The sequence below is a fragment of the Saccoglossus kowalevskii genome, chromosome 21 (genome assembly GCF_978046115.1).
Source record: "Saccoglossus kowalevskii chromosome 21, keSacKowa6.1, whole genome shotgun sequence".
NCBI lineage: Eukaryota > Metazoa > Hemichordata > Enteropneusta > Harrimaniidae > Saccoglossus > Saccoglossus kowalevskii.
In genome coordinates, this window is record NC_140661.1 from 3529792 (window position 1) to 3554050 (window position 24259).

At 34.1% G+C, this 24259-nt stretch overlaps 1 protein-coding gene across 1 annotated transcript in view; it reads left to right on the top strand.

The window, feature by feature from the left end:
* Positions 1-24259, top strand: part of LOC102807312 (uncharacterized) — a 49894-nt gene that overhangs the window by 18392 nt on the left and 7243 nt on the right. The window contains exons 20-42 of the mRNA XM_085495178.1: positions 1-201; positions 384-500; positions 704-985; positions 1656-1805; positions 2914-3095; positions 3225-3405; positions 4580-4720; positions 5137-5391; positions 10913-11164; positions 11425-11550; positions 12727-12849; positions 15770-15895; positions 16451-16567; positions 17190-17330; positions 18022-18153; positions 18264-18398; positions 19056-19181; positions 19295-19414; positions 19501-19623; positions 20187-20315; positions 20615-20752; positions 21208-21459; positions 23717-23962. Of these exons, the coding sequence (XP_085351304.1) occupies positions 1-201; positions 384-500; positions 704-985; positions 1656-1805; positions 2914-3095; positions 3225-3405; positions 4580-4720; positions 5137-5391; positions 10913-11164; positions 11425-11550; positions 12727-12849; positions 15770-15895; positions 16451-16567; positions 17190-17330; positions 18022-18153; positions 18264-18398; positions 19056-19181; positions 19295-19414; positions 19501-19623; positions 20187-20315; positions 20615-20752; positions 21208-21459; positions 23717-23962 (3795 nt within the window). The remainder of the gene's footprint in view (positions 202-383; positions 501-703; positions 986-1655; positions 1806-2913; positions 3096-3224; positions 3406-4579; positions 4721-5136; positions 5392-10912; positions 11165-11424; positions 11551-12726; positions 12850-15769; positions 15896-16450; positions 16568-17189; positions 17331-18021; positions 18154-18263; positions 18399-19055; positions 19182-19294; positions 19415-19500; positions 19624-20186; positions 20316-20614; positions 20753-21207; positions 21460-23716; positions 23963-24259) is intronic.

A 24259-nucleotide genomic window follows, 5' to 3' on the forward strand; every position in this document is an offset into this window, starting at 1 on the left:
ACCCATATGGAGTGAATATGACGGATGTAGTAATATCTTCAAAGCCGCCAACACCCACCGCAAGCACTAATGAGAAGAACCGTCTGGTGGCATCCTTCTCATCCGGCATATCTATATCTATTGGCTTAGCCGAAGGAATGTTAGATGTTATATTTTCAGCTCCTCCAGAAAAATTCCTTGGAAAAGTGCATGGACTATTAGGTATGCACAACCATTGTTATATCTCTATTCATGTTTACACATTAGTAAAATTCAGCAATCCATGAACTAATTTGTTGATTCCCTGGCAAGTATTAACTTGTGTAACATATGTATGTGTTATATTGCCCTTGACATTACATTATGTAAAATACCAACACAATAAAGTTATGTTTGTTACCAAGGTTACTGGGATGATGATCCTAGCAATGATTTTGTTCTTCCCGATGGTTCCAGTTTGAATCCAACAAAGGAAGATGGAAACTTCACTGACAGAGACTATTTCCGATTCGGACAGAAATGTAAGTTAGATTTACTGATAAAATTTCAAATTTAATTTATTTTAGGTCAATTTAATTTTATTTATTTATTTATTTATTTATTTATTTATTTATTTATTTATTTATTTATTTATTTATTTATTTATTTATTTATTTATTTATTTATTTATTTATTTATTTATTTATTTATTTATTTATTTTATTCATTCATTCATTCATTCCAGGGAATGTATCTTCGGCAGAAGAGTCTCTATTTACATATGCGAGTGGTACATCCTGGGAAGATTACCAACATTTAGATTTCATGCCTAAATTCCTGGATGAACTAATTGAACAATATGAAACCTCGACTGACCCTGCTGATATAGATTTCATACAGCAAGCACGAACTAACTGTGGGGATAACCAAGAATGCCTTTTTGACACGTTAGCAACTGGAAGAGAAGATATTGGTATTCTTACTAAAAACACAACTACACAGATAGGCAGTCAAGTCAGTGATTTAGGTAAGTACTATTGGTATAAGTTACAAGTTCAGAAAACACTGAACCTTGCATATCACACTCAATCAAATATTCTTCATGTCATCTTTTTAAAAAAAATAAAAATTAAAAAAAGAAAGAAAAATTATAAAAAAAAATATTGTTTATGTGAATTTACCAACAATCTTCATAACTAAATATGTGATACGATATGTGAGTTCAGACAGTTGCCAGATGACATCTATCATGTCTGAATGTTCTAGTTTTATCCAAATCAAAATGTGCTAGATCTAGCTAGATCCCCAGTGTCATGTCATACGATTCTATTAAGTGTCACTCAGGAGTATACTGTATTGAGTTAAACCCATATGTAATAGATTAGAATTGATGAATAGGGTCAATACAAATATAGGAAATCAAACCTTCATAATAATGGAATCAGATTTCATAATAATTGAAAAAGGTTTGATAATAAGTGACATATTTTGTAATAATCCTAACAGGGTCGGTAATAATCAGAACAGGTTTGGTATTAATTAAGTAAAATGAATAATCACAATTTCAAACAATGAACAATCCGGTTGCAATGTAACTTCACCCTACATAATTTTGTGTTTCGAAAGTATACTGTAAATTTACATGTAATGTATACACTGATATTGTATAACTAATAAATTAATCAATTTCTCAACAGCAAACTTCCCACCAAATATCACGGGTGAAGGTCTAATAGAAGCAGAAGTTGGTAAACAAATCATAGTGGAGCTCAATGCAACAGATCCCAATGGTGATGACGTTGTCTATGACTTATTAGAAACCATACCCGGTGGTCAAATCTACCAAAGTGAGTTGCGCCTTTTATAAGTTATCATATTCCAAGCACTAAAGGTGGTGTTTATACGATCATGGCTTATATCACTTCATGTTCTTTCCAAAAGTATGGTGCAAGTATCTGCAAATTCTCTCTAATGTTCTTATAAATATTAAAGCGGGGGAGTCGTCACCCGAGAACGCGTCAGATGACCATAGCGTGCTCTTGTTTACAAACAAGCGTCTGCCCATGAGCCTTAGCGTTTTTAGCGTGTGTTGTTATCGTCGCATGCGACTCAATTCCCACGCGTGCGCAGGTGACGACCCTCCCGCTTTGAGTTAATGTTGAACCAGGTAACCCTAATTTTTGAAGACAGTCGTACCTTACAATCAGAATCAGAATTGTATTACTATGAAAGGTTACACTGTTTGTTAGTCCCCGTTCGGACGTAGTCCGAAAACGGGGACTTATGTTTTGCCCTGTGTGCGTGAGTGCGTGCGTGCATGCGTCCGTGATCACCTGTATCTCGAACATGCATGGACCGATTAAGTTCAAACTTCACTCATACATCACACATTATATGGGACATATGCACATGCATTTTTTTCATGATCCGATTAACGATAGCTGAATCACACATGTTCACCATTCCGGACCCGGATCTCAGTTATGCATGGACGGATTTCGTTCAAATTTGGTACATACATTAAACATAATAGGACCTTGATGCACGTCATTTTTTTTTTTTGATTGGGTTTGAAATGGCCGACTGGCGGCCATTTTGTTTTAAAGAATTCAGTTCTGGATCCGTATCCAAGACATGTCTGGATTGATCAAGTTCAAACTTCACACACACATGGTACATCATGTCACAAATAGATATGTGCATTTGTTTCATGGTCCGCTTAACAATAGCTGAATGATGGCCATTTTAAGGCCGAAAATGCATCAAAATCACGTATTTTCACAATTCCGGAACCGGATCTCAGTCATGCATGGATGGATTTTGTTCAGATTTAGTACAATGTCTTGTACATATGCAGGTGCATTTCGGTCATGATCTGCTTTGAATGTATATGTCACTCAAATATGAACGGAACGGGGACGTGTCATTGACAATGACTTGTTTATTTCAATGTAGATGGAAGTTTTGTCTGGACGCCAGAGAATACTGTCAAGGTGAATTTATCATTCATTGCATCAGATGGATCAGCAAGTTCAGCTTTAAATCCTATAGTTAAACTATGTGAATGTAAAAATAATGGCACGTGTAATTATAATACAACAGTTCAAGGTTCTGATATTAATAATGACAAGTTTGCGGTAAGTTGTTTTTTATTAATGCGAACAAATGCAGTGTGTATGTTTTACAATGAATACACTCAGGATAGTACTCATCATAACAGCTCACATGTACGGATAAGAAAATGAATGAATGTATTCTTCCTGTAGGTTGTCACATGTAGTTGTAAACCTGGCTACACAGGAGAATTTTGTGGAGAAGATTACGATGCCTGCCAAGATGATCCATGCTACCCTGGAGTTGAATGTACTGATTTGCCGCCACCTTCTGAGGTAGCTGAGTGTGGACCATGTCCAACCGGTCTTCGTGGCAATGGAACAAAATGTTTTGGTAAGAATATATATGCTCTTTTGATAGAACTGGTACGGTAACCCACCAACTAGTTAGCTCTGCTGTCATCATAGATGACAGAACGGAATTGTTCATACAGGTAATTGTCCATCATCGTTTGTCAACATTTGTTAGTGAATAGTGTTATAATAGTTTGTAAAAATGCTATTTTGTCTTTAATAATACTGATAATTTTGTATTGCATCCTTAGACACACAATCTTTCTATCAGTCTTCAGCAATAAAGTAATAAGAGAAAGATTTTATAATAGCTTAGTTTATAATTAGATAAAATAATAGTAATAGTGCCTAGTTCTTGATATCTGCCAGTTCAATTGATTTGATGCTTGATATATTTATACATGTACATTGAATGAACCAAGTTCATTGATGAATCCAAAACTTGTACTCTATTAAATGTATCTTTATCGATTATATGATCTAAACACAGGGCTTGATACATTAAATTAGTAAATAAATAAATGTTAACAAAGTCAATGAGCATGTACTTATCATTGCTAGACTGTGCAGGGATTGTGTCAACATTTTCGTGTAGTGAATAGCGATTTTAAATTGACAATATATTTTGTAAATATTTATAAATATTAAAAATCCTTTTTTTAAAAAATGGGAGTCTGGGAATCAGAATAACAGAGACAGCGGCACGAAATGTTGAAATCCAGACCCTCTGAAACGCTATTTCCTGCATTTTGAGGGGCAAATTTTGCTGACACAAAGGGTTTCAGCTTGATTTTCAAGGGGCGACGCCCCCAAAAATTTTTTCGAGGGGGCGACCGCCCCTCTGCCCCCCTGTGCCGCCACCACTGAATATGGTGTTTTGCTTATTAAACATCTGTGAAATATTTGGTTAGTTATTTGTGTCCATGTAATTCTAAGACCCCACTCTGTTCGCTTTGTTTTGTGCACCAATATTTATTTGTAAAACCTGTTTTGACAGTGTATTTTAATGTGCCTTGTATTGACATGGACAAATTATCCTTAAAGTATTTCATGGAAAATAGTATGAACACACCAAGATAATAACAGCATACCTCCATACTGAGCAACGTGTTAGTAGAACTGAATGAAACTAATCTAAGTAATAATTAGGAATCGTACCATATTTCCTGGAATATTATAATTACAGATGTTAAACAAGCTTTCTCTTTTTGAAGATTTTGACGAATGTTCGGAAGGCCATGCTGACGACAATTCAGCTACGTTCTGTGAACAAGGATGTGAAAATACACTGTTGAGTTACCTATGTCGATGTTATGAGGGGTATCGTTTAAATGAAGACAAGAAATCATGTGACGGTGAGTTCAACAAATAATTTTATACTATAACATTGTTAAATGTTTTTAGCTTCTCTGTCATTGTAGGCAGATGACGTAGATGACAGAGCGGAGTTGTTCATATAAATGATTTCAGCCGTCTGTCCGTCGTCCTTCAATAATTACATTTTTACTTCTTCTTAAAAACTACCAGCTCAATTGCTTTCATATTTGATATGTAGGTACCTTGGGTGGTCCTCTGTCAGATTTATTCTATTCGTGGCGATATCTTCACTTTTATGTTTGTGTTTATCAAATAATTTTGTCTTTCTTTTAGGTCGTTTGTTTTTAATGAATATTTTGTTATATCTATTTTTTTATCAACATTGATTGTTATTGGTAATGTAAGTTTCTTATCAACATTGTTAAATGTTATTTTTTGCTTTTCTATACTGAAGACATTGACGAATGTGACCAGGCAGAAGATAACTGTGACGACAGAGCAGAATGTATCAATACAATGGGTGGATTCAACTGTACATGTAATGTTGGATATGATGACATTATGGGAGATGGTACACTGTGTGTAGATGCTGATGAATGTATAAACAGTCCCTGTGGTCTGAATTCTCAATGTACAAATTTGGTAGGGTCATTTAAATGTACATGTCTACAAGGTTATGAACTCAGCCAGGATAATCACAACTGCACAGGTATGTTGTTTATTTAGATTCTTTTTATAGGTGAATCCATTTTCTAATGTTCGTTTGATTGATGAATTATTGTTATATTATAATGAAATCGGTAACAATTATAACAACACTGGTTTATATCAGGATGTGATAGTGAACTTGATAAGCTAAGCTGAATTCATTGAATCACATTTATTTTTTATTAGAAGACTACCTGGCATAAACACATTGCAATCAACATAATACCTTACAATCTATTACGGGTAGCTGTAATTCTCAAATTTAAAACAACATTTCCAAAGTTTAGTTAAAATAGTCAAACCCTGTTGTACATAACCAAGACAATTTCCAATAGTATAAATAAATAGTTATATTTAGAAGTTTCTGGTGACAAATTGATGTGACTACATAGAGATACAGGGTGCTGGTACAGGGGTGGCATATTGTTTCGTAAACCTACATTGCAAAATAGTCCGCAAAATGGCTAACCATATTCAATTGAATGAACTTTCAACTCGGTGTCATTACCAAACGCTTCAGCGTGGTATTAAGATTTTGTTTTCAGGCTTGGGTGGTACCAAGGTGGAAAATGGTTGCACATATGGGGGGGGGGGGGGTAATTCCTGGAATTGCAATAGAGAGGGTTCAGGCCGACTTACATATATATAGTGTTTCCATGTTTCGTCTGATATTTCTGTGGTATTCTGCTGCTGTAAATAATGCAAGATTTGTTCCGAAATTCAGTGTGTTGTGTGCACTCCAGGGTTATTCGTTTTTTGCTCAAAACACCCCTATTTTTTAATGGCAGAGTCGAATAGTTTCACTCCCACTGGGAAATCTGCATTGTTACTTGAATGAGAGCTAACTAAACACATTTTCCAGACCGGCGAAAGTGTATGCAACAGCCAATTTTAACAGCCTGTCACGTGATTTTAGTCTGAATGTCAACATCAAAAGAGGCTAATCCATTTACGCAGGTATAACTGGGAATAGAATATGTGAGGGATTGTATCAACAGAGATGTGTATAATGAAAAGTAACATCTATCCTTCTTTTGCATCGCTGAGCATTTCTGTTTTAGTATACTGGTTTGAAAATGTTGAATTTGCATGATTTGCAATGTGTTTTTTTTTTACTGAATCTCCCCTATTGATCGAATCCCGGGTTTGAAAGAGAGCGGCACACCACGTGATTCGTTTGAGTACAATGGTGAAGGCATGCAAGCATGACTTACGTTGTCAGCAGTAGTCGCTCACCTTCATGCTACAACTTCACTTGTGATGTTGCTTGTTAGCCGTGGATTGAATTAATCTTGATTACCGGTTAAAATGTTGCTTATTTGGCGTTGGTGATCTTTATTTGGAACTGGGTAACGTCGCCAGCAGAAACCTCCTGGGATTTTGATGTTGATGGTTGCTCCCACAGGGGCCTAATGATCTTTTCGTCTCAATGCATGGACGTCTATGGGACCGAGCGACTATGTCCCGGTACAGGACCTTGTCCTTGCTCAAAATAATAGAAATTATAGAATTAAAACAGTTTAGTAATGTAAAGCAAGCATATGTTATTGAATTTAATCATCACGCTCCGAAACCACGAAAATCACTAATACTTGTTTCCGGCCGATCAGCTTGCACTATATATATAGTCTTGCACTATATATATAGTCTTATATATAGTGTTATTTCAGAACAATAGATTAAAAAGTTAATCGTACAAATGTGTTCTTAATAATAACTATTACCCATATTGCCTATAAATTTGTTGATGCAAAAAATGTTATAGGCTAAATATTTTGGGGTTGAAGTTGACAAATAACAGATTATGCAATGCGGCAGAGCCCCATGCAATTATACAGTTAAGTTTTGAACACATCCCAAGTCCATGTGATATCAGATTATTTTATTTAAAGTCTGAAGTCACCATTGTATAGAATATTTACTGGATTTATCCAATTGTAGCTGGAGACGGAAAAACACAGCAATTAGTACAAAGAGCCGTGACAGTTTTTGTTCAGCAAATCAAAAAAGTTAAATGGATTCATGTATATACATAAATAGTTTTTTGTTTTTTTAACTTTTAAATATGCATATTTTGCTCTGTAAAATACCAAAATCCAACACAAATTGATACAAAAATCAAAGTGTCCTTTGTTTTCATAAGCACAGACTGTACTTCAGGTGTAAAGCTTTCCTGGTCTATAAGATATGAAAGATATATTAAATCCAAATTAGTTTTCAAACCGCCTAGATTCAAATCCTCTTTTCCTATCTTATAAGGGCGTTTATCAAGTGAGTACTCCACAACTTTGTTTTTATTTACTATCTTTAGCAGCATAGATTTCCCTACTTCCTGCAGCCTTTTCTGTAGTCGTTTTTTGGCTTTATGCTTCCCCTCCCCTCCTAAGGTGACTGGTCTATTAAATGCAAACACTAAAAATTACGGCAAACCACGATATTTTCAATGCACATCATACAATTTGTAATCATGTCAGAGCCAAACTGTTAATGTTTCTTTGTTTTTCGGGGGGGGGGGTCAGCATGTTTTAAAATATAATGTTAGGGGGTCGCCCACTTTTTGTTGTTGATAGGGGTGGGTCAACTGAGATTTACAGCTGACAAAATGGAATCTGCCGACCCCCCCCCCCCCAGGCCAGAGTAACTGAACAATCCCTTAAATTTATTATTTCCAACCGATAGTATTTTCTAGATTGCAGGCAGCATTTACAGTTCATTCAAAGTTCAAAGTTGCGTCGGGATTACGTTGATACAGTGTAACAATGTCGGCGTCGGTGATCTCTTACCGGTGTGCAACGTAGCCAAAATAAAAGGCATGAATACAAGACTAGTGGGAGGTAATAAATTTGGGGTCGAAAGTATTCAAAAAACAGTTTTTGGCTGTTGCCATGGTAGCTGTGGACCAGGATTGTTTTGCCAATTAGTGACGGTACGACCTGCCTGTCAATTATAAACAAAATTAGCCAAGCCAAAAAAAATCTCAGTAAATTGTTGCCCACACTCAAGCGGATTAGAATGAGCTACGTCCATGCTTTTTAATCATAGAAATGTAGGGTGTGATACATTTGGCGTGAAGGTATTAAATAAATCAGTTGTTGGCTGTTTCCATGGAAACGGTGGTCAGAATTTGTTTTCAGATTTTACCAATAGTAACTTTGTGCCCACACTCAAGCTGAGCAAAATGAGCTATGTCTGAGGTGTTGTATCCAAAATTTGTAGGAGATACATTTCCTGATAACTAGGGTGAAGGTGTGACCTACCTGCTAAGTTTTAGCGAAATCGGCCAAGCCAAACAAATCACAGAAGAATTAATACGTGAAAACACTAGAAATCACACACAGATACACAAAATTAAAGTGATTTTAAGGGCAATCCAAGTGGAGCGAATCGCCAATACCATGTTCATTTGCATATTGACCGTGAAAATACCAAAAACATTATTGCATGGGTGATATGCAAATTAGTTTTAGTCAAAATAAGTTACTGCTTAGAAGTACCATTACTGTTGTTCAAATTTCATTTCACTCGGCAAATATATTCATGTACCCAAACGTAAAGTATCGTACTTCTAAATATTGTTTATTTCTGCTATGTTTCGAAAAACTCTACTCTTGAACGGACTACTTTATTCGCTCTCAGACCTCATTTGCATATGGGGTGTGGAAGTACCGATTTTGATTTCAGGGACGAATCAAAATAAACTGCAGTATATATGTAATAATGTGGAATACTTCCTTTCACTGTGAACATTTTTCCGCTAAAATAAATTCCAGTGAAAATACCATTTCCCTCATACTCTATTGAGACTTGACACAGCACAGTGAAAATTTGATTCACACCGTATGCTTGAAAACTTTTCATCGAAAATAAATTAAGTGAAATTCTGTGTGATTTCATGAGAGTTGAAAATGAAAAAAATTATATGACACCCAACCCTACCACTCCATACACAATGTAACCACACCTCAAAAACATCCTTTCACCAGTGTATTCTATTTGAATTCAGGAGAAATTTAAATAAACAAATTATATGACAACGAACTTAATTATAATTTCAACCTCTAGTTCAGCACTGATTAAATAAACTACCTCGTCTTTATGCCAACTTGAAGTTATTCAATGCCTACACCAGGGACTTCAAAATCTATGTTTCAATTCCAGGAATTTCACTTGCTATTAATTGTATGGGAGTGCCAGTCTTTTATTTTCTATTGTAATGTAAATTTCTTGTGATTACTCGAAAAATGAAGCTGTAACCACAGACCACAGTGCTGCAACTAAATCCTGGTATGAGCACCGGTTAGGCAGTCTTGACCTATGCATGTGAAGCCAGCTGAGAGGTATATCCAATCCTATAGATTTCGCATTGTTTGGTAACTATTTGCTGCAAATGCAACACAAATCAATATAAAAATATTACCCACACAGCATTCTACAGGTTACTTCTATCTTATAGTACCAGGTTATACCGTTGTCATTGTGGTCATCAACTACTCACAGGGGGATTTAGCAAATACAGTCGTTTCACTTGCTAAAAAACAATATTTTGCCATTTATATATTAATTTCAGTTTCTTTATACAATGTTGTTAATTATATTGTTGAAGTATGTAGTGAACAAAATAAATATGTTTGCCGACGTCCACATTGCTATGTAAAAGTGGTATGGTCCGCTGGTCAGCCCTTTCACGGGTACTTTTTTCAGACATTTAAATTTTTCGCGAGTATCTCCATTTATATTCTCCAGTATCCGCTTCAGTAACTACAATCTTCACACCTTCGTAACCTTTCGTGTTTTCCCGTTTGTATTCCACATTGCACCCCCTATGATAATGGCGTGATTCGGTGTGTTGAAATCTGAAACCAAAATTAAAAATTCATTCAGCTGAACGGTTAGCTGGTTTGCTAACTATATTTAAATGTACGTTTTTATGAGGCATTATGGCACCGGCCAAAAGCCAAACAAATTTGTATTGAATACATTAAATGTTTGTAATTACAAATAACTGTATGAATACATTAAATGCTTGTAATTACAAATAACTGTATTGAATACATTAAATGTTTGTAATTACAAATAACTGTATTGAATACATTAAATGTTTGTAATTACAAATAACTGTATTGAATACATTAAATGTTTGTAATTACAAATAACTGTATTGAATACATTAAATGTTTGTAATTACAAATAACTGTATTGAATACATTAAATGTTTGTAATTACAAATAACTGTATTGAATACATTAAATGTTTGTAATTACAAATAACTGTATTGAATACATTAAATGTTTGTAATTACAAATAATTGTTCATATCTCGTTTATGAAACAATTTTCAAACTGGCTCATTATTAGTCAGATGAACAAGTTTAGATGTACAAAGAGCTATTTTATGAATTTGTAATGAAAAGAGGGAACTGGTTTTGTAAAGGTTAATTATCGTTAAAGTTGACTTAGGAAAAGTGCAGTTTACTGAAAAAAAGTAATGGTAAGATTTCTGATTATGTCATTTTAATATTGCAGATATAAATGAATGTGAACGACACTCTGACAACTGTGACATACACGCCACATGTAGTAACACTGAAGGATCATTTAGATGTATCTGTGACACTGGTTGGACTGCTAACGGCACTTCGTGTAGTGACGTAAAAGAATGTAGTGGTATTACGTCAAATGATTGCCATCTTCAATGGGCAACTTGTGAAGAAATGGAAGGCAGTTATTCATGTATGTGTAATGATGGATTCTTTGGAGATGGTCGCAATTGTACAGGTAAATATTCCATCAATAACAGGTATAGAATGGAAACGTTCAGAACTGTATAACAACGGATAAGTTTGGAAACAATCCTAACTGTACAGGAAATATTCATCAACAAATATCAACAAGTTACTGATACAATATGTGGAATTTTTGTAACGATATTTAGATGAACATGTTAGTTGCTCTTTATTTATTTATTTATTTATTTATTTATTTATTTATTTATTTATTTATTTATTTATTTATTTATTTATTTATTATATACACAGATACCAACGAGTGTGAGACTGGAAATAATGATTGTGCCAAAGAGGGCGCTGTGTGTACCAATACACTCGGAAGTTACCATTGTCAGTGTGGAGAGGGATACAGTGGTAATGGCAGTGTGTGCACAGGTAAATTTTACTATCATTATATCCGTTTGATTATGTCAACTAAAGTAACAACTAAAGAATAAATAACATAATAACAAATCTAAATCACACAAATTGGTCCAGCAGCATACAGAACGTATGATGTTAACAATTTGTGTAAGGATACGAAATAATGGTAACCCACATGTTATTATTTAAATAAGGTCACCCTTATGGTGAGAAGTAGCGATATACCAAGCACAACAATAAATAAAATTACTTTGTGAAATATGTATTTCTTCAGTTCACTATTTAAATAATTGTAGCCTTTAAAAAAATAACATTAACTATAAAAATACTTATGTCATGTTCCAGAAGTTGTAACCAGAAGATGTTTCTTAAAGAAATGGTATTTTGTAAATATTGTCATGAATTAGTTTTCGCGTATCTGTTGACTGACTTATTTAGATGATTACTAGTGAATGGTTGTGTTATATCTGTCATCATTTAGGCTCATGCGAGGTCCTGGACGGAACTTGACTCAGAGATTTGGAACTAATTACGATATAATCGTCGCTACCCGGACTACTATTTCTGACAGTTGGTATTCGCAGTTAGTAATATAGTGAACGATTAATCAAAAGATATGACGTATTCAGTACTTAGTGTGATTGGCTATGTGCAAGTTGAATGTGTGAAGAGTCTTTTAACTGCTTTGTAATTGGTTAAGGTTTTGAAAGTGAAAAAGGGAGTTTTAGTTGGTCTTGGCGAGAACACCACAAGAGACGCCGCCTTGGGTCAGCCTTGCGATAGTCTTGGGGACTTTTCCCCAGGGCGCTGTGTCTTATAGAGTATTCGACTGACCGACTAAAAACGAGAGTTTATACGTATTTCGTTGTGTGCGTCTATTTGACTGTAAAGCTTAAGTGACTTTCCCGGTCCGGTACCTCAAGCAGACATGTATAGAGACATAGACGAGATATTCCCCGCTGACACGTGTGGGAGAACCACGACCCCAGAGGAGAAGAATTTCCCCCTCATAATATATTGATGGACCAGGGATGGGTATAGACATTGGTTATTTCTATTTGCAGATACTTTTAATCATTTATAGTATGTATGAATATAATTAATTATTTACAAAGTGAAGGTGGGTGTGGTATTCTACAAATGATTTATGTTATAATCAATAAACTGCTCACTAATCTGTTTCCATAGATATTGATGAGTGTGATGAAGAGAAAGACAACTGTGATGTTAATGCTGAATGTACAAATCAACAAGGATCGTTTCGTTGTAACTGTAGAGAGGGTTATGCTGGCGATGGTACAACATGTACAGGTAAAAATGTGTAGTATTAGTATAGTTATTAGTGAGATTGTGTCTTTCTTGCACTGTGGCAGCTATACTATGTGTAACACAGATATATATAAGGACATTTAGACAATATAAATTACAACTAGAGCTACAATCGGCGGCTACATGTGTACGAGGGTATATATATTGCCGCTATATATCTAAATACCATCTAGAGCTATAACAGGCAGCCACATGTGAACCCCGCGTACATATGTGGCCGCCTGTTCTAGCTCTAGATGATACTAGTATATTGAAATATGCATGATAGCAATCATTGTTGTAAAGTCTTATTTAATAAATAGACGGGATTATAACAGCGCAGAATACATGCGTCCGTTGACTTGTAAATATTAAGTTCTTCAACATAGACATCTAGCACCCTGGGAAAGTAAGCAAATGCTATATTCCACGTTCGTCTCCGCAGCAACGGCAGACAACATGGTGGCACGGATTTAGTGTAGTACCTTCCACGTGTTTAGGACAAAGTGTTACAATGCAAGTCAAAATATATTGTAAAATTTATTATTTGAAAATTTCTATTTATGTTCGTACTTCATTTTACCTGAAATATAATAGTATTGATAACAAAGCGGCAATGCGTCAATAAAAAACACTGTTTGAACCAAATTATTATTGTCCGACTTAAAGGCGGAACTATTACCTGAAAACAGTGAATGTGTATTTTCCTTCCACATGTGTGGCAGATTTGTGTAAAAAAGCATAAGTAAACGTATGTGCAAGGTGTCGTGTAAAAATGTACGACTGTAATGTAACTAAATAGCGGCAATTGCGCCCGAAAAATAATAAGTAAAAAAACAAAACATTTTTTCTAAATAGCGCCGTAGTTATAATTTAGATCGTCTACATAGCTAACTTAATAGCGACGCAGTTTATATTTTAGATCATCCAAATAGCGGCAATTGCACCTGAAAATTAATACCTTCAAACCCAAGAACTCATTTTTATAACTAGCGTCTTAGTTTATAATTTAGATCGGTTTCTAAATCGTAATCTAAAACTATTTAGAAATAGATTTTGATATTTATAATTTAAATAAAATTGGCTATTACACTGCTAGGCAAAATATGTGCTAGCTAGCATTATCGAATTGAAGGTACATGAAACAGACCCAGAAGCCTGCCGACTAATACTAATCTCTCGTCCGTTCTTAGCCCTAAACTAAACACCTCAGTGGAGTATGTATCAAGTCTCATTAAAGTATAAGTGCATGGTTATTAATATACCTGTGAAGACAGAAATATATTATTTTATGCAAATTATATAATTAATATGCACACATTTCAACCGAAATCTAAGCAAGTCTGCACAATGCTCCAATCACCTATCCGCCAAGTAACATTGCAAAAACTAGTTCTTTGGATAGCAATGGGAAATTTGCTGAATATTATGCAAATTAGGTAATTTGTGTGCACAGATTTCCTTCCCAAACTAAAATTTATGTGTATTTTTGTGCCAAGTTTTATTAAAATGTCATGATTAATTTACGAAATAACACTAAGAAAGTATACAATTTTCTAAATATTAGGCAAACATCAGGTCAGGGCATCATCTAATTGGTATGTGATGTAGGACCACACATACATTGAAAACTGTGTAAAAAGCTAGTTTCACAAGGAATGCTCTCACACAGGCGTGAACACCGCCAACATCGGCAAACACGTCGGGCATAATACACAGGTGTCATATGTCCAAAGAATGTATCATTTCTGAATATATATTGTTTTCCAAAAGTAAAGGAAGATTAGTTTATTTTCATTAAAATTGAGACAGCATGTTCCAGTGATGTGATGAGGCCATCTTTTAGACCATTTATCAATAAAAAAGTACGATTTAAAAACAAGTTGTATAGGAAAATATAGTCCAAGAATAGCATTGTGCCTTAAAAGCAATACTGTATTTTTCATAATAATGTCACCAGGTAACAACATCATACATACTATGGCTTGGCAGTTTATTTATTCAGCTTTGACTGGATTGCTTTGAATCTGGACAGAACTCATCTCAGCTCCAATTTGTGGATGAGCATCAGTCACACTCAGGCAGCTGCAAGCCACCTAGAAACTGACCCGCCAACCCATGTAAAAGCACAATTGAATAAACAAAATGTACCTGTGATGGTATTCAATACAAGTAATACTCCAATCAACAATCAGTTACTTTACAATGTAGAAAGCAAAAACAGAATATTCTCATCTCAAATACCGAAATTAACACAGATCTATGCTTTAAACTGCAAAAACATGTCAGTCTACATTTGGCTTGAAGTCACTCAATAGACAGCTACTGTACTGTCCTGTCCTGTCCTGTCCTGTCCTGTCAGTGTGCATTGTCATCCAGGTAGCACAGTATATCAACAAGTGCTTTGAAATTAGACAACAAATTTGGAATTAATATACAACGATAGGCAACTGGCTAACGACTGACTTTTGCCACTGAATTGTACTCAGCAACTATAAATGTAAACAGAAAATTATTAAAGTGAATGTGAAATATCAATGAGTGATGGTCTGCCAATATCGAGAGTCCTAGTCCAGATGAAATACGGTGTGATAAAATTGAACTCATAATGCAAAAACTAAACATATGTCTGCCTCCTTTACTTTTCTGCAGCGCGGCCATATTTGCCCCGAATTTGTACTGGCGCATGCGCATTATCAACTTATGACGTTGCAATTTCTGTGTTTACATTGATTTTGCCTGTACGTACAATAACAAACTGTAGAAGCGTGTTTTGTTGTTTCGTTGACCGAATATTATTTAGTGCGTTACAAGAGTTGGGCTTTTAGATTCTGATAAATCACATTACGATATCTTCTATAGCATGTAGTATCAAACGACTGTGATTAAAATTTCAATTTATCGTCCATATTGCATTTTTCAGATATTGATGAATGCAGAATACCTGATAGAGCTGGTTGTCACGAAGATGCGACATGTTTGAATAGTCAAGGTAGTTTCCTGTGTCAGTGTAATGCAGGCTATGGAGGCAATGGTACACACTGTACTGGTATGTTTTGTTCTGTTTTGTTTTGTTCTGTTGCTGATATAAAATCAAATAGCTCAATAGAAAAATACATTTTATTTAAGCGGAATCACTTAAAATCGTTAAAAAGAATCCGTTCACTGGCTATTGTTGTCTCTAATGATGTTAATGAAATGAATGACTGCTTTTAATGTTTGTCTACAATTTGCATTCATGATGAAATTAGATATGTTTTGTACAAATTTTCTGGGAATAGAATGTATACAGTTTTTTTTACAGTTTTTTCTATGTATAATTTACATTCTGTGAACAAATACAGTTCTTTAATTGCATTTCCTTTGTTCATTGCAAACTTGTAACCTTGATGTCTACTTTGAATTCTATGTGTCCTAAGTCTAATTTTAGCAAAAATTCTTATTTAATTATTGCTATGAATTTATTTGAATTGTTTCGCATAAATACATATTTCCTGCCTGGAAGATATTCAGTACAGAGATAATAATCGTATCATTAAACAGATAGGTTTAGAGTTTCCCTCGCTGATTGATGGTAATCGTGTTGATTGTAATTAATTTGTAGACATCAACGAATGTGACATGAACATATGTGAACACAAATGTGAGAATTTTGATGGTACATATGTATGTTCATGTCAGACTGGGTTTGTGCTGCTTGCAGATGGTATTCACTGTAACGGTTAGTGTTTTATTAATTTATATCACGTAACTGAGCACTGTGTATTGAACATTGTGCTATTAGCAGAATTTGTATGTAATCCATGTTTATTGTATGAAAAGCAGTAGAGTTTATTCTTGATTATAATATTGCGTGTGTGGTTTATTCTTTAAATAAATAAATGAATGGAAATTAAGACATGATATATATATATATATATATATATATATATATATATATATATATATATATATATATATATATATATATATATATATATATATATATATATATATATATATATATATGAATTTGTAGAATGTTGGTACACGTCTTAGTGTTTTTATATGTTCTCAATCAGTGAACATTTCATCATGATGTGCAGACAGTGTTGTCACTTGCATTAAACATATTCAATTAATAAATGTATAATTCATATTGTATTCCATTGGTTGGAACACACTACACATAATGGCAGATATAAATGTACGTTTTTGTACAAAGCAAAGGATACTGGGAACCAGTGAATTGATTCTGAAGTGTGAAATTTATATGATTGTTGTCAAATTTAACCAATGGGTTGTGTTCTAGATACTAAAATTATAATACATTTCTAATGTTTAAAATATCAACCATTTTACAGCATCCAATGAGTGTTTGTTTCAAACCGATAACTGTTCACAAATATGCATAGACCTCGAGCAAACTGTTGAGAATCCAGAGCCATACATGTGTCAATGTGAAGAAGGTTTTTATCTTGATGTTGATAGCATAACCTGTATAGGTGAGTATATGTCTAGAACCAGATCCTGGACCTGTGTTGTGTGATTTTCTTCAAACTTGGCTGGAAGAGTAACCATTACTGGAACCCGGTTCATGCACGTCAATTTGATATGTAAAGTGTACTCAAGATAGATGACTAAATCCATCACTCAAGTACTGCAATATCATATTCTTTCTGCACATGCACAATTATTGAAGCTACGAAACAGCAATGTAAAGGATTTCACTATGCACATGTCTATAAGCTAAATTATCCTTACACTAATCGTGGTTTACAGATGAACACATGTCAAATGGATTAAGTGATTTGGTCGTTTTATGAGTCACAGTGACTATGAATGGAAATGTATACCAATAATCAGTGCCCGTATGTTGGCATTTGTTTTCGCGCTATAAACACTATATTATTTACTGTTACTTGCATAACGTACATCAACATAGTGGGGCTGCCATCCGGGACAGTTTTTTGGTCTCCTGTAACATTCTACATCACTAATCCATGGTCTATACCATTAAATACAAAACAGGAACATTGCAAAATAACCAAGTCTCATAAATAAAACAATAGTATTGCATTCTTCTATATTAATAAATTTAGTTTCTCAAGTAGCTGTCAGAATTAGTGGAAATATATTGATTGTGCAAATATGCACAACAAATATGAAGTTTACAACTCTCATTTCTTTCCACAGCAAATAATACATGTTCCAATGGAACACAGTGCATCAATGCAACCTGCTACGCCAACAACAATGGTACTGAGGAAAAGTGTATGTGCTGGAAAGGATATAAACATGATGATAATAACGATACTGTTTGTGTTCGTAAGTACAGTACTAATCGTCTAAATATAAAAACATTGTCTGAATTTAATTAAGAAGCCATGTGACATTATGTATATGTTTTCACTCTCATTATTGTGTTCTTTACACAGCAATTAATGAATGTACTACAGATATCGATGCTTATATTGAATACTGTGACGATGACTGTGTTGACATAACACCAGGATATGATTGTACTTGTCACTATGGTTACCTACTGAATGATGATCTTAGGACATGTTCAGGTAATAAAATATTGCTGTATAGAACGCCACACTGTGACGTCATTTCTTTACATTTTTTTTTACATTTTTTATTTATAAGTGCATGCGAATGTCTGATAACAAATATCACTCACTGATCAACACTAATACTGTGACAACGTTGTCTATAATTTGTTTTATTAATTCGAACACGTATATTTAATAGCAGAAGTAGCGAACAACACCATTATTTTATCTTACGGTGTGAACAACCGGTTTATGCCATCCAGTTTATTCACATACACGCAACAAGTGCAACAGACTACAATGAGTATAAGGGAATAAAGGTTAAAGAATTTCTCAAAACATCTTTCATTCTTACTCCAACTATTCTTTCTATATATAAACATTACCATCCATGTAGAATGTTGATATAAGTGAGTGTGAACACATTAAATTCTTTTTTATCCACGTCTCAAATGTAAGTTAAGCCCATGACGTCACTTGTATCCATAACAAATATGAGATGACGTCATTATCATGTCATAACTAATAAATTAATTCAAATTGATGCTTATTAACAGATGTATAAAGGCTCAGTTACAGATTGGGTTAACTGTAAAGCTATTTGTTCTCCAGGATATTTTTGACTATTTGATTTATATGTGTTACATGTCATATACTTATATAATGTAATAGATTTAGATGAGTGTGAGACTGGTACTCACAACTGTTCTCAAGAATCTGAACTATGTGTAAATGAAATTGGTGACTTCCAATGTATATGTAGTGATGGTTATTTGAACACAAGTACAGGATGTAAAGGTATGTGATTTTTGAATGTTAATATATCAAGGTTAGTTTACCCCATGTCATGTTTGACTGAGAAATTATTATTATTATTCATTTATGCCAAATAATAATAATTCATTTTACAGATATCAATGAATGTAATAATAATGGTACATGTGATGACAACGCCAAATGCACAAACACGAATGGGTCATATAATTGTGAATGTACAACTGGCTATACTGGCGATGGAGTATTCTGTGTCGGTTAGTATACTTTACTTCATTACTACATGAAATTGTAATATATAGTAGAATTATTTTTTTCATTTATTTTATTTTGTTTTTCCCAGATGAAAATGAATGTAACAATGATGATGGTATATGTGGATTACATTCAGTTTGTACAAACACGGATGGGTCGTATAATTGTTCATGTCAAATAGGATATGGAAAAGACAACGGGAATTGTACAGGTAGATAAAAATCATTTGTATTTATTGTCAGTATAATTTGTGATATGAATTATGTGATTATTGTAAGGGTATGCAACTATTATAACCACGTACGGCGATATGCAATGAAGATCTAGACAAAAGTGAATTGTCAGCTCTGCTAGTGTCAAGATATTACAATCTGAGTCAATTGTATTTCTACAGTATTTCTATATATGCTTTGCAAATAAGCAAAAACACTGACCAAGACGATCACTAATTTGTAAGAATTTCTCAAATCACAAAACTTCATACATTTACTTCTGATGCATATGAGGTTTTCATCATGTAACACACAACTTGTGTGGTAGCCCTCTACATGTATTACTAATTACTGTACATTTCAAAACTTAAGTGACAAAGTCAATTTCAGTCACCATCCACAAAATTAACAATTTTTAGATCAAATTATTAAAAGCAACGTCATATTTTCCTTGTTTGTTCCAAAATTAAGAAAAGGAAGGAAAATTAAGGAAACTATTTGTACGCAACAGGTTAAATAATTTAATCAGTTCATGTTATCATGTTATCAATCTTTTTTTCAGATATGAACGAATGTGACAAAGAAACAGATAATAATTGTCATAAGCAACATGGTGAATGCGTCAATACTGATGGTTCATATTTATGTATATGTATCAAAGGATATACTGGAGATGGCTTCAATTGCTTTGGTAAAACATTGATACGATAAGCATTACAAGTGATACGCCAACTGGCGATGATTTAGTGACATTATTGTATAATTAGAACATTTCCATTACGATTTGCTATTGGATTCTTTGAACGAGTATAGTAATATTTCCCAAGCCTTATAGCTGATACTTTCCATATACTTGATATTAAAGTATAGTATATCATGACACATATGAGAAGTGAACATTGTTCGTCCCTAATGATGAATTTATAAGTAATTATTTAAACATTATTACGTACATCATTATGTCAGTTATGTGTTGGTATTATATTTCAGATATTAATGAGTGTGAACTACCCGATGACCATGATAACGCTGACAATTGTGATACAAATGCAGATTGCATCAATACAATGGGAAACTTTACATGTGAATGCCATACTGGTTATCAACTTAATGGCACTACATGTGATGGTAAGTATTCATGACGTGCTTATCACTACTTTGTTAGAATCACGATACATTTCATCTCCCGCAAAGTTGACCCTTACAAAAAAATTCTCTCAGGATCGACTATTATGAATATCATTAAGTTAACCATGCATCTCGCGTGTCATTGGAACAATCAAGTATTATTCTTGTATTAGCAAGTGAATTACCATAAAACCTTCATAAGAAGCCCCATCTCTAATTGAAATCGCACCATTTCAGAACCAAACATTTACCACTTCTCATATGTGTAGATGCTCTTATACAAGCCACACCCCTCTATTGTATTGTATCATTTTAATAGAAGTTACATCACCTCTTTTGCATTGTACCATTTGAATGTAAACCACTTCCCCTATGTTACATTATACCATTTTAATGGAAATTACGGATTCTAAAACATATTGTTAGTACCAGTATTTTTATTCCACCATAAACAGATGACAATGAATGTGATGCTAACGACACATGCTTGGATATTAATGAAGCAATATGCGTCAATCTTCCTGGAACATATAGTTGTGGTTGTGACAATGGTTACCGTGGTGATGGGATAAATTACTGTGATGACATCGATGAATGTAGGGAAACGCCAGACATATGTCACATAGATGCCATATGTAACAATACAGCAGGGTCCTATTATTGTGGATGCAAGAATGGTTTCCATGTTAATGGAACAGAATGTCAAGGTAAACACATATAAACAAATGCAAGTGTTAATTACATGCAGTTATTTCATACCACACAATCATTTTATGTATTGATATTTTGCATAGCAATACAATGCACGAATAAACCTTTTTTTTAATTTACGTCTTTTTTAACGTCAAGCAACATATTTTATTTGAATTTGATTTCATTTACCGATATTATTATCATCATATTATCTTGTATGACAAAATGAAGTATCAATACATTTGTACATTTGATGACCGCACACAATAATAAAGTTCACATCCAACCAACAAACAAACAAATGGTTTTCAAAGATGTGCTGGTTACAGACATCATATTCAGAAAGTTCACAATAAGTTTATTAGTATCTCAACCATTCATCAGATTTTAATGAATCTTGACACATGGGTAATCTGAGATAATATTCTGAGAATATTACTTACCTATTTTACATAAATAAAACTTCCTGATATTGATGCATGCATATAGGACAAGCTCATAAATACAACAAATCACAGATCTACAAACAATTTTTTTTGTTTTATGAACTTCAATACTGTAGATTATATTGCTTTCGCATTTTGCATCAGAGAAGAACTGCTTTTTTATTTAAATATTCTCCATTTCTACTTAATTCACACATATAATTCATGCATTCAATACCTTCAACACATGGGAGTTTATTTCAAGCTTGTGGTGTGAAATGGCCATGTGGTGTAAAATGGTCATGTGGTGTGAAATGGCCATGTGGTATGAAATGGCCATTTGGTGTGAAATGGTCATGTGGTGTAAAGTGGTCATGTGGTGTGAAATGGTCATGTGGTGTTGAATGGCCATGTGGTGTGAAATGATCATGTGATGTGAAATGGTCATGTGGTGTGAAATGTTCATGTGGTGTGAAATGGTCATGTGGTGTGAAATGGTCATGTGGTGTGAAGTGGCCATGTGGTGTGAAGTGGTCATGTGGTGTGAAATGGTCATGTGGTGTGAAATGGCCATGTTGTGTGAAATGGCCATGTGATGTGAAGTGGCCATGTGGTGTGAAGTGATCATGTTGTGAAATGGTCATGTGGTGTGAAATGGTCATGTGGTGTGAAATGGTCATGTGGTTTGAAATTACCATGTGGTTTAGAATTACCATGTGGTGTGAAATGGCCATGTGGTGTAAAGTGGTCATGTGGTGTGATGTGGTTATGTGGTTTGAAGTAGTCATGTGGTGTGAAGTGGTCACGTGGTGTGAAATGGCCATGTGGTGTGAAGTGGTTATGTAGAATGAAGTGGCCAATCGCGGTACGAAATAACTGTGTGATACAAAGTAAATTCGATTGGGATAAAGTGATTTTGAAACAAATTGATTTTAATTGCTGAATATGATACAAAAGAACACAATTTTTAAGTTACTCTTTTTGTAAAACTGCAGATTGTGTACATTACTTTATGTTGTGCTCTGTGTTATCATCAGTCTTATAACAGTTGATCTTGTTGAACATTTTAGGACATAATTTCACCACAGTAAACTATATGACTCGAAATATAAATTAGATTCTGACGCTATGGAGACTAAGCAATTGACCAATAGAAATCATGGTATTGGGATTGAAAAATCCATGCTAAGTGTTGCAGAGAAAATATGTTGGCACATTCAAAAAATAAAAATGTAAAGATGGGACAACAAGAAAATAAATAATTTTTAATTTCATAATTATAAAAATACAGTCATACACTAACTATTGCAATTATGCACCATGGCTGTACTCACTGTCACAACCCTTTGAGCGCCAAATCTTTTTTTCTGCTGATTTTTTTTTAACATTTTCTGTATTTTTCAATCTTAATTTTGAAACAAACTAACATAATGTGACATTTCTTCTTAGTTTTAATAAAAAAAAATTATTATTAAAATTTCTAGATGCTGCTTCAAGGGTAAAAACACAAAGTTTTATCATTCGTTTCAAAACGTATCAGCACTTATTTGAACATTCAAATTTGTCTCTATATGGGGTAAACTACGTCATAACATTTGACGAGTTTCGGGTTGTTGACGTGACATGCAAACACTTTCCTTTGTTTTCATTGGTTGCATTAAGCACTATACAATCATGACGCAACAGAATCCTGTCTATGGGGCAATAAAAACAATCACTGCTTTCATGCATATTTTGCGGCAATCTCTTTATAACATCATATTTTTACATTGTTACTATCATATATATGCTAATTTGAGAGATCTGTTTTGATGTAAACATGTTTTCTAACTATCCATATTCCCAGATGATGATGAGTGTGCCGGTACTTTACACGGCTGTGCTGTGAATGCTACCTGTAAAAATACCCATGGATCTTATGGTTGCCAGTGCTTGCAGGGATTTACTGGTGATGGGAAAGATTGTACAGATATAGATGAATGCGCACAAAACTTAGATGAGTGTGCTGAAGAGGCCAATTGTTTAAACACTATAGGATCAGTTGACTGTCATTGTTTTAAAGGATATGAAGGAAATGGCACTGTGTGTATTGGTATGTATACCCAATATTTATTGGATTCCAAATGGTGAAAACAAACCATGTACAACGTATAGAGAGCTGGAGCCCTTATCATGTGTATTTTGTATAAGATTGCCAATGATCGGACGTCATTTTATTTGGGATGCAACTATTAAAGACCGGGCTTCATGTGAAGTATAGTCACAACATCGCTAAATTTAATCTTTAAGATTTCAATATCGCGAAACTAATTACAGTTGCTCCTCTCATCAAAATTAGCTCAACTTTTTACAGAATGATCACTATATCCAGTTTTATTCTGTAGGGACT